The following is a 10,196-nucleotide window of genomic DNA, read 5'->3' as shown; positions in this document are numbered from 1 at the left end:
ATAGAAGGGTGAAAACCTGTGGATCAAGGCACACACTAGTTATTAATCATATGTGGAAATTATTTTCATTCGTCAAGGAGCTGCAAAGCAGGGCAGTAAAAACGTATTAAACAGTTATAAAATAAAATAAAAAAACATAAAGAATTGTAACTGTATGCATATACACATATAAATCACAATGCATTCACAAAACCTCAATCTGCTGCACCCACACTCCAGCCCGATAGGTGGCGGAAATACACCTAAAACTGCATTACAACCAAAGAAGAAGAAGAGAACGCAGTACGTGCTGCTACCGACAGGGGGCACTACTCGGTTTCCGTTGGCCTTTTAAAGTGACCTGCTCTTCTTTTACTCTGTTGGGTTGAGAAGCTACAGCAGCAGTAAGCTAAAATGACAACTCTACGGCCGTTTACTTGCGATGATCTATTTAAATTCAACAATATGTGAGTGAAATCTTGTCGGTTTTGAACACATAACTTATGTTCAACGTTATTGCTCAGATCTCCGGAGTTTTTATGACATGTGGGTCCACGGCTCGTGCCTCGGTGCTAGGCAACGTTAGCATGCACATAGACTTCTTGTGATGGTAAAGAAGTCCTGCAATACAGGACAACGTTTATGTGTCATTGTACACATAAATCAGCCGTTCTGGTCAGAAAGTTATGCCGAATTGTCCCGTGTACTTAAAAGAAAATACAGATAATGTTTTGTTAGATTTTTGTTTGTCTCTACTTCAATATTCGTAGAAGGAACATAGAAAATGTGTTATTTTGCGCTATTTGTCTCTTCATACGACGCATACTGAAATATATGGGTCAATTAATCAGTTTACGCTTATTTGTGTGTTTTTCTCCAACAGAAATCTGGATCCTTTGACTGAAACTGTATCCTTAAAACTATAATATTAATTTCCTCATTGATTTGATTGAATTATATTTAAATTAATGAAAATATACAACACCAAATGGCAAATTAGAGTGATTTTATCATTCTTACTGGTGCTCTTTTACAGCTAACTTTTTTTCTTTTGATGCTGGACCTTAAACTACATTTAACCATAGCATTATTTTTTTATTGATTCATTTTTGTTAAAAGTTTTTGTTGCTTTTACATGTTTGTTCTGTGCAGCATTTTGGTCAACTGTGTTTTAAATGTGATTTATAAGTGAATTTGATTTGGTTTGACTAATCAAACAATAAATTCTCCCTTAATGATAACTCTCAGGGGAAAGTATAACATATGTAATAGGAGTGTGTAGTTGTCTTTAACCTTTAACCTCCAGTATGGGATCCCATTTTACCTCCAGTACCTTGCTCACTGGCCTGAGTACTTCATTGTTGCTGAAGCTCCTGGTGGTGAACTGATGGGATACAGTAAGTCCTCCCGTTTTATCACAATATCTAATGATAAGAATGTTAATTTGACTTTGTTCTCAAACGTGGTGTCTGTTATTTTACTTCAAAATTAATATGTTGAAGCACTGAGCTTAAAAAGCTTCAGAAAAACTAACTTTGTTGATCTTTTCGCACTATTTTCTCGCAGTAATGGGGAAGGCGGAAGGATCTGTGGCGCGGGAGGAGTGGCATGGTCACGTCACAGCTCTGTCCGTTGCACCGGAGTTCAGAAGACTCGGCCTCGCTGCCAAACTGATGGAGATGCTGGAGGAAATCTCAGAGAGGTTTGTGTCTTTGAACATCTGTATCCAGAGCTTCTGACGGTACTGTGGCGTTTACATCAGAAATGTCAGACAATGTCTCCGGTAACTAGCAGCAAACTGAGAAGGTGAAGCAGTAAATGCTGCCATTTGTCTTACAGGAAGGGAGGATTCTTTGTGGACCTGTTTGTGCGGGTTTCCAACCAAGTGGCAGTGAACATGTATAAGCGTCTGGGCTACAGCGTCTACAGGACGGTGATCGAGTATTACTCAGCCAGCAATGGCGAGCCCGATGAAGACGCTTACGGTACGACTGAGTGGCGCCCAGACTGGAATTTACACAACAGCCAACTGTTTTTAAAGGTTTTTACTTGTAAAAAACAGGTGTAAAGGTTAACAAGAAGCAGAATAATAAGCATCGCTGATCTTCAGCTCATATTTATTGACATTTTGTCGTTTCGAGTTCATTCTCCCCAAGAGCTTGTAAAATGTGTTGTTTTAGGAAGTCCTTACTGTTCATGAGCACAACGGTCAATGTCCGGTTGAATGAGCTGAGATGAGCAAAGCAGCACGACCTGCTATGATTGGATGAGGAAAGCTGCGACTGTAAGCAGAAAATCAGAGGATCTGATGAAAAGCAAGACTAAAAACACATAAGAAATGTTAAAAAAAAAGCTGCCACAGACTGGAGCTGCTCTGGTTTTTAGCTTTGTTTCATAATTATTTGTATTTGTTGGGCAGCATTTCCTCCACTGTGACCCCAAACTTCCAGAAGCAGTTCATCCTAATCACATCTAATGAAATGTAACAGCTGGAACTGAGGAAACACGTGGCATCTTTCTGTGGGAGCCTGTTGCTCAGATCTGCCAAAGAGAGCGCAGCTCTGCAGGTCATTCTGACAGCTTTAAACCCATTTGTTTCTGTCTTCCTGCAGATATGAGAAAAGCTCTGTCCAGAGACACAGAGAAGAAGTCGATCATCCCGCTGCCGCATCCAGTCAGACCAGAAGACATCGAATAGCAGCCCAGAGGACATCGAATGGCAGCCCAGAGGACATTGAATGGCAGCCCAGAGGACATCGAATGGCAGCCCAGAGGACATCGAATGGCAGCCCAGAGGACATCGAATAGCAGCCCAGAGGACATCGAATGGCAGCCCAGAGGACATGGAATAGCAGCCCAGAGGACATCGAATGGCAGCCCAGAGGACATGGAACGGCAGCAGCTCTCTGACTCCTGATAATCAGAAGTGATGTGTTGTGATTCGGCTCCTGCACAGTGACACTGTACAGACTTTATCCGTCACCCAGGCTGCTTTCCCTTCCTCGTGCTTCACGCCCAGAGAGCCACTGACTGTACAAAATGTTGCAAATCGGTTGAAAAATTTTAATTTTCCTGGAAATTCTCAATGAACACTTTGTTTAGAAATAAATCAATCAGTGAGTCTGAGTGAATGTGTGAATGACAGCGATGGAGACGGCTCATGAACAGCTTTCATTGTTTAAAGACAAGAAAAAAAGTGTAGAAAATCAGGACGAGTGGAAACTAATCTTTGTCCTCCTCACTGCTCCTTTTCTCCTGCTTCTTCTTTCCAGCAGCAGCAGCATCAGCAGCAGGGTCACTGTCGCTCTCGCTGCTGCTGCTGCCGCCGCTGTCGTCTCGGTCGTTGTCCGCGTTCTCCGTCTCGCTAACAGTGTTTCTGTCGGACTCCTTCCCCGGCTGCTTTTCAGAAGGATCTTCAGACTCCTCGGACGATGCCGACGGCCCCTCTTCAACCATCGGACTTTTTTCTGGAGAGATGTCGATGTCGTCGATGACCTGCTGCTTCTTCCACATCTTGGCCATGGCGAGCAGCTTGAGGTTAGGCTGGTTGGCGGCGTCCTCTGGGAAGATGTAGTCGTAGTACTCCTCCCAGCCTGCGTCCGACTGATGGGAAACAACACGGGCTTATAATTAAGCATCTGAGATCAAATAATGAATTTTTACTGATTAGCAACACTTTCTGAGATGTTTTATCCAAGTCAAAGCTAAAAAGTTCCACACAACAGAGTTCATGCACACAGCTGGAACAGCAGAGAAAAGCAGCATCTCCTCCCAAACGTTAAAGTCCTCCACAGGAAACAGCCCGACTCAAAGAAAACCAAGCTCTAAAATCTGGAAGAATCTGTCTGAAACAGCTCATTTGTGTTCTAAAATGCAAAGATTTCCAGAAATGATGATTCATATCCAAACACGTTTGACTTAAGAAGGAAAACGACACTCTTTGGGCAGAACATGCCACCAAACAACAGAAATCAGGCAGCATGTCATCTTGCATTTGGCAGCATGAGTCTCAGTTCTTACCCCGTCCTCCGCCGTCAGCTTCCTCCTCTTCTTCACCTTCTCTGGCAGCAGCTTCCTGACTCGCTCCATGGTGCCGTCGGAGCCGAACTCCCTCTCAAAGTCCCTCCAGGACTCCAGCAGCATCAGCCGCTCCTCCTTCTCCTCGCAGTTCCGCATGCCCTTGTTGGCCTCCTCGTAGATCTGCCGGCACTTCTGCAGCCGGTCCGGTCCGTCGATGGACAGCTCAAACTTAGCATAACTGATCCAAACCTACAGGATGAGAAGGCGATGAATGGACTGTGGTTTCTGGCTCGTTTACGGTGTAAAATGCATCATGTTTTAAGAGTCCCTTTCAAAGCGGTTTGTGTTTCGTAAAAAGAAATGTGTTTAACTCGTGTTGCCGAATGAATTTGGCTGTTTTACCATCTCACAAACATATGAAATGAAGCTTCATGTTTCCAACACCTGGAATCTGTAAATAAATGCAGCTTTTCCACCGGAGACAGGGGCAGAGCAGCTGTTACCTTGACGTGTTGCGTGCGCTGCAGAAGCCTCTTGTAAAGGTTTCTCGTGTTTTCAAATTCTTCTTGCTCGATCTCAAAGTCGATGTAGGACTTCCACAGAACCTGTGAAGATAACAGACGAACAGAGCCACTGAAATATGGAAGATGGGATGAAACCCAAATACATTTCAGCTGAAATTAGGACACATTTAACTTTAATGTTCACTTTCAGATCAGATGTTTTTTCATATTCACCCTTTTATTTCTATTCTGTGACATCATCCTGATATAAATATTAGTACTGCAGACTGAACAGAAGATACTGTGAAGTGCTCTCAGCTACTATCGCGACCTTTGGCTTGTCCCGTTACTTTAACTGAAACAATTAGTATTAAAAAAGCCACATTTAAAGACCTGAAACTCATGGTCAGCTGTCATTTTCTCATTATTTTGAAGCTCCAAAATGACGACAATGTAAGTTTTCATGAGTTTAAAGGATCGTGATCCAGCCAGGAGGACGGAGGGAGGGGAAGGAGGAGCGTATCCAGGTGAATACGGCTCCTTTGAATCTATCCTACTTCTTCCACAGGTGGGTGAAAACCGTTCAGCGTGTGCGGATCAATACCTCGGGCATGTCCAGCCGCGGCTGTCCGATGGCGAGTTCAAAGATGGCGCGAGCTCTGTCCACGTCTCCAAGTATGGTCTCCAGCTCAGCGAACTTGATCCAGGTGGTGCAGTTTTCCGGACTGAACTCGAGGTATTTCTCGTACAGCTTCCTGCAGCGGTCGAACTCTCGCAGCTGCAGCTCCAGCTCGATGTAGCCTTTCAGCAGTTTGTTCTTCGGACACTTCCCGATAGCTGTGCCCTGAGAAAAGAAAGAACGATTCGTGGAGAGCAGACACAGACCGCTTCATTTGATGGACTCTTAATGAATAATATCAGCAGTCAAATCTCCATTAAACCTGCAGATTACTACAGATTCATTCAGAAGGAAACACTGGACTCTCACCATGGTCCTTCTGGCTCCCTGCAGGTTCTTCTGTCGAATCTCAAACTGAGCGAAGAGCAGCCAAATCTTTGCAAACGTGAACTGAAAGGAAAGAAAGTTGCTATTAGCTGGTAACAGCAGAGAGACTGACACTGTATGCTGTCTTTAAAATGTACCTTCTTGTGAGGAATCAGATCCAGACATGCCTGGTAAACCTGCCTCGTTCTCTCAGGATCCTGCCAAAGAAAGACACCGTTATACTTCTTTGTCCTTTCAAGCAGATGATATCTGTTGCTACAGAATACGACTTCAGCTCAAAATGTTCCCGCTGAGCAGCAGAAAACACGCCGATTATCTCCTGGATGCCCTTTTGGGGTAGGATGAGGGTGGATAAAGGACCGACCTTGACCTCCAGCTCCTCGTACAGAGCGTAGTTGATCCACAGGTAGATGTATCGTCTCCAGTGTCTCTTCTCCTGGATGGGGGGGGTGTTGGCGATGGCTCTCTCGTAAACCTCTCTGACCGTGTCTGTGTCTGTGTCGCTCTCCACCAGGCGGAGGTAATCAAACCAAGCGTCATAGTTGTGTGGGTTTGCCTGGATGGAAACGGGAGATAAACATGAGCAGGAAAACCTCAAATTCACCAGCCGGGTTTGGAGATTTATTTACTTATTATTACTGTACAGAACCAGTGGGTCACAGAGTTTATTCCTTAAAGTCAAAGCGAAGTTAAGCTCTCCAGAAACGCCTTTTCAAACAGAGGCTCACGTGTTATTGGGTTAAACAGGCTCACAACACGCTAAAGTGGAACAATTATACTATTATTTTTAAAGACATTTCAGCAAATTGGGCTCTGAGATCAGTTTGAGATCTTCATGAAGAACCGTCTCCTTCTCAGGAAATAATTCTGTTCGATTTAAATAAAATGAACATAAAAAACCCACAAAAACTAGAATATCTGGGTTTTTTTGTCAAGTTTTCGTTCACTGAGCTGATGTTTTTACAGCAGATCCGTCATCATTCCAAATAACTCTCCAGAATGGCTGATTTTTTTTGTTCCGACCTGTAATTTCCTCATTTTCCGCATATATCCAGAACCCGTTCCAGCACAGCTGTTACCTTGACTTCCTCTTCATACTGGAATCTTCTTTTGTTGACAATCACATCCTCGATCCCCCTTCGGTCTCCGAACTTCTTCTCAAACATGGTGTAGTTCTTGAAGAGCTCCTGCGCCTGGTGCTTTGGGATTCTGTCCAAAGCGTACTTATAGATGACCCGAACACGCTCAAACTGTTCAGAAACAGGAAAACCCAAGAAATCACTCTTTAATGCCTAAAACGTGGATTTAAAAATCTGAGGAAGCCTTTATAAAAAACTACTTGCCTCCTTCTGGGTTTCCTCGAACCGGGCAAAGGCGACAAAGAGGTTTTCATTCACATACTCCTCTCCGAAAAACTCCACCGCCCTCTCGAACACCTTCCTGCTGTGAGCAATGTAGCCGTGCTTCTCCTCGAAGCGAGCGTACTTGATCCAGTTCTTCACTTCGGGGTGAACGATGACAAGTGCAGAGGAGTCAAGGAACTCTTACATGACAGAAAGGCTGAAGAAGACAGCACTGGAGAGGACTGGACACGGAACAAAGCATCTGCTATAAAACAGCCGTCTGCATGATGCGCTGAACCAGACGGTGAAGTTGACATATTACCTTTCATTAATACTGTGTTACAAAAAGGTGAAATGGTAAAACCATCATTTTAACTCTTGTGGCAGTTAATTATTGGTGAAAATGTTTGATTTACTCTTTTTTCTTTTGAAAAATTAACTGAACCACTTCCATGAAAGTGATAAATCTTGTGATCTGAATTAAATCGGTTTGGCACACATCCCTCCGGGCTCTGATCCAAACTTTAGACGAAACAAGTTAGAACATAATTCACAAATTAATCAATAGCTGAGGTACTCGTTTCCTCTCGAAATAACCAAATGATCAACATTCTTTGCTAAAAGACCATCATCTGTCATCATCAGACAATCTTCTGCCTGCGGAAACACATGAAGTCACTGAGTAACATCTGTACTGTTTCCTGTGAATCAAATGCTCTTCTGTGGGGGCAAAAAAAGGATATATCTCTCATAAATGGTGCGGGCTTTGTCCACTTCCTTGTAGCGCAGCTCAAAGTTGATGTACGAGTGCCAGGCCTGTTCTTCAGGCTCCCACTCCATCCAACGCTCAAAGGCCAGCCTGCAGCCGGCGACGTTCCCCAACATCTCCTCCATGTAGGTGTACTTGTACCTGGAGAGACGACCAACATACAAACAGGAAATGTTTCAACTACTCTTTGGTGGGAACAAGCTATCCTGATGCTCTACAACCACATACATATTAGGCTAATCAAGGTTTCACGCTGTCCGGAGTAGGCAGAAGTATCAAGTTCTAAACAATTCAATCTAATAAAAACTGTCAATACTTCCAATTTCTTTCTCCAACATTTTTTGTCTGTAAGCTCAGAAATTTAGCAACAACTACAGATGCGATTCAATCAAAGTAAGCATGTAGAGGTGTAGTTATTGGTTGTCCAATAAAATAAAGAAATCAGAAATAATTCTGAGAATGAATAAACTGTTTTCTCAAAATTGCAACTCATGTTGACTTTTTCAGGACAAATTTAACCATCAAAACCAAACAGAAGGAGTAAAATCATAACGAACGACAATGACACAGACAACAATGTGTCAGAAACATTTCCCACATGTGTGAAAGCACCAGTCCGGTGTTACAGCATCACAGAACATTAACCAGGAAGTGACTGTGATCGTACCAGAACTGGTTGACTCGTGGGAGGATGGTGATGGCTCTGTCCCAGATGTTGCGGGCGTGGTTCACCTGGCGGCTCTTCATCTCCATCTCGGCATACTTCAGCCACAGCGTTATGTTGCGGTGATCGACATCCAGCGCTCGCTCGTAAATGGACCGAGCCCTGAAACAAGACAGGACAGATGTGTCTGGGTTCAATTTAGCTGAAAAGTCTCATTCATTAAAAAAAAAAATCAAAACATTGTTGCAAAAATAAACTAAAGGTATTTAACAAAGCAAAATACCTCTGTATCTCCTTCAAGCTCTCCTCCCATTGTGCGTATTTAATCCAGTTACTGATGACGGTGCGATTCTTTCTGATGTTGTCCTCAAATGCCTTCAGAGAAACATATTGACACACAGTTCAGAAACTAAAAGCTGAATGTTTGCTATCAGAAAATAGTTTATTTTCTTTTATTAAACTGGACATGAGAATGAATTTCTGATCAACTCAACGCTTAATCAGCTCAATGCAAAGGGAAGACAAATTACAACTAAATCTCAACGCTTCATTTGGAAAATACTAGGGTTAAACACACCTTTCTTTTCCTCAGTTTATAATCATTCAGCTCCTCCTGGTCAGTGATCTTCTGTTTTGGTGGCGGTGGCAGAAGTTCGAGCTCCCTCTCTTTGGCTTCTCTGAGCAGCTGCTCAGCAGTGATTTGCACCTCTGCAGGAGCTTTATTCTTCACCTAAAACACAACACAAAATCATTTATAATGTGGCACCAGTCGATAGCATCATTTTGTAATAGTCTTTGTGTCTTACTGTGTTTTGTTTCAGAAATAATTTATTTTATTCAACATCACCGTAAATGTCCTCGTCTTATTCATCATAACTTATAACTGTTGTATTCACCAGATGTAAAACTAATCAATAAAACACTTCCTTAATTATTCTTTATATGAGCATAGTAACTTGGTTTCTGAGGATGAATAGTGTGTGATATATACACATCTGGAAGGGTTTTTTTAATAATTCAAGCTCATGATACAACCTGTAACCCGACGATGGGTCGAAATCATTATAAAGTACATTATAAACACATGCCACATCATCATATGAAGTTTGGGAATGTAAAACACTTCAAAACAATCCAAGTTCTGACGTGTAAAATGAGGTTTCTGATTGCTAGCTCAGAAACCAGGACTAATCCTATGTCAACTCATTCCACCGAAGCAGCGTTCAGATATTTTGGGTCGATTTGAGGGGCTCGTTGATGCTTTTCTTGCTGTCTAACAAATCTAGATGCATTTTACACCCAGATCTCTCACGACTTTTTAATAGAGTGAGACGTCCAGCAGGTTTAAGGTTACATTATAGAGTAAAAAAACTAATGTGTAACAATACTTTTAACTCCAAAAAACTTTCTGAACACTGCAAGTTAACTATAAAAAAAAACGGAAACACAAAAAGTAGAACATCATGAAAACAGCAGCTTTCAATTGGCATTGACACGAGAGGTTAACTTGCTTGTAAGGTTTGCGTTACACTAACCACATAAAGTATTTTTCATAAACACATATTATCAGACTTAAAAGTTACAAATTTAATATCTGGACTTGGGTATATTCAGACAGGAGAACTATCAAGCGACTCTGCACAACTTTGATCCCTTAAAGTTTTGCGCTCCTGTTAGCATTAGCTTGAAGACATTTAGCGTGTAGCTTTGATATTGCATTTGTTTTACTCACCTTCGCCACCTTCGGTATCCGCTGTTTTCCCGCAGCGGTGGAGGCCATGATGCCGATAAGTTTGACCAAATTTTCTTTAGAAAATTAACTTAAAGAGTTCCAATAGCTACTACAGCTAAAAGGCGACAAAAACGTTTCGCTCCCATTCAGTACGAGCCACCATGACAGTACCCACAATAC

General features: G+C 42.5%; 3 protein-coding genes across 3 annotated transcripts in view; 2 read left to right on the top strand and 1 right to left on the bottom strand.

Annotated features, from left to right (window-relative positions):
* The first annotated feature begins 332 nt into the window (after window positions 1–332).
* naa20 (N-alpha-acetyltransferase 20, NatB catalytic subunit) lies at window positions 333–3,105 on the top strand. The gene is made up of 6 exons (XM_072361811.1): window positions 333–446; window positions 863–887; window positions 1,286–1,376; window positions 1,546–1,681; window positions 1,819–1,964; window positions 2,592–3,105. Exons 1-6 carry the CDS (start codon window positions 394–396, stop codon window positions 2,675–2,677), a joined length of 537 nt encoding a protein of 178 aa, XP_072217912.1. The 5' UTR covers window positions 333–393; the 3' UTR covers window positions 2,678–3,105.
* On the bottom strand, window positions 3,028–10,193 carry crnkl1 (crooked neck pre-mRNA splicing factor 1). Its single transcript, XM_072361810.1, has 14 exons — window positions 10,017–10,193; window positions 8,862–9,014; window positions 8,568–8,659; window positions 8,288–8,446; window positions 7,595–7,761; window positions 6,852–7,030; window positions 6,588–6,758; window positions 5,873–6,064; window positions 5,646–5,705; window positions 5,491–5,571; window positions 5,107–5,346; window positions 4,503–4,604; window positions 4,000–4,248; window positions 3,028–3,582 (listed from the first exon to the last, which is right to left on the bottom strand). Exons 1-14 carry the CDS (start codon window positions 10,062–10,064, stop codon window positions 3,202–3,204), a joined length of 2,274 nt encoding a protein of 757 aa, XP_072217911.1. The 5' UTR covers window positions 10,065–10,193; the 3' UTR covers window positions 3,028–3,201.
* cfap61 (cilia and flagella associated protein 61) overlaps window positions 10,178–10,196 on the top strand; it is a 30,054-nt gene continuing 30,035 nt past the window's right edge. The window contains exon 1 of the mRNA XM_072362887.1: window positions 10,178–10,183. Within this exon, the coding sequence (XP_072218988.1) occupies window positions 10,178–10,183 (6 nt within the window). The remainder of the gene's footprint in view (window positions 10,184–10,196) is intronic.

This window comes from Leuresthes tenuis, unplaced genomic scaffold (assembly GCF_036924035.1).
Source record: "Leuresthes tenuis unplaced genomic scaffold, fLeuTen1.0.hap1 SCAF_13, whole genome shotgun sequence".
Lineage (NCBI taxonomy): Eukaryota > Metazoa > Chordata > Actinopteri > Atheriniformes > Atherinopsidae > Leuresthes > Leuresthes tenuis.
The sequence above is the reverse complement of the archived record's forward strand: the minus strand, read 5'-3'. Positions and strand labels throughout refer to the sequence as shown.

What these genes read in the sequence shown, in the direction of transcription:
- naa20 (XM_072361811.1), top strand. Translation starts at nt 394, where the DNA reads ATGACAACTCTACGGCCGTTTACTTGCGATGATCTATTTAAATTCAAC. An exon ending in TGGATCCTTTGACTGAAACT is followed by an intron (nt 888 to 1,285) that starts GTATCCTTAAAA and finishes TTTAACCTCCAG; the next exon opens with TATGGGATCCCATTTTACCT. An exon ending in TGGTGAACTGATGGGATACA is followed by an intron (nt 1,377 to 1,545) that starts GTAAGTCCTCCC and finishes ATTTTCTCGCAG; the next exon opens with TAATGGGGAAGGCGGAAGGA.
- crnkl1 (XM_072361810.1), bottom strand. Translation starts at nt 10,064, where the DNA reads ATGGCCTCCACCGCTGCGGGAAAACAGCGGATACCGAAGGTGGCGAAG. An exon ending in ATAAACTGAGGAAAAGAAAG is followed by an intron (nt 8,660 to 8,861) that starts GTGTGTTTAACC and finishes GTTTCTCTGAAG; the next exon opens with GCATTTGAGGACAACATCAG. An exon ending in ACGAGGAGCTGGAGGTCAAG is followed by an intron (nt 5,706 to 5,872) that starts GTCGGTCCTTTA and finishes TTTCTTTGGCAG; the next exon opens with GATCCTGAGAGAACGAGGCA.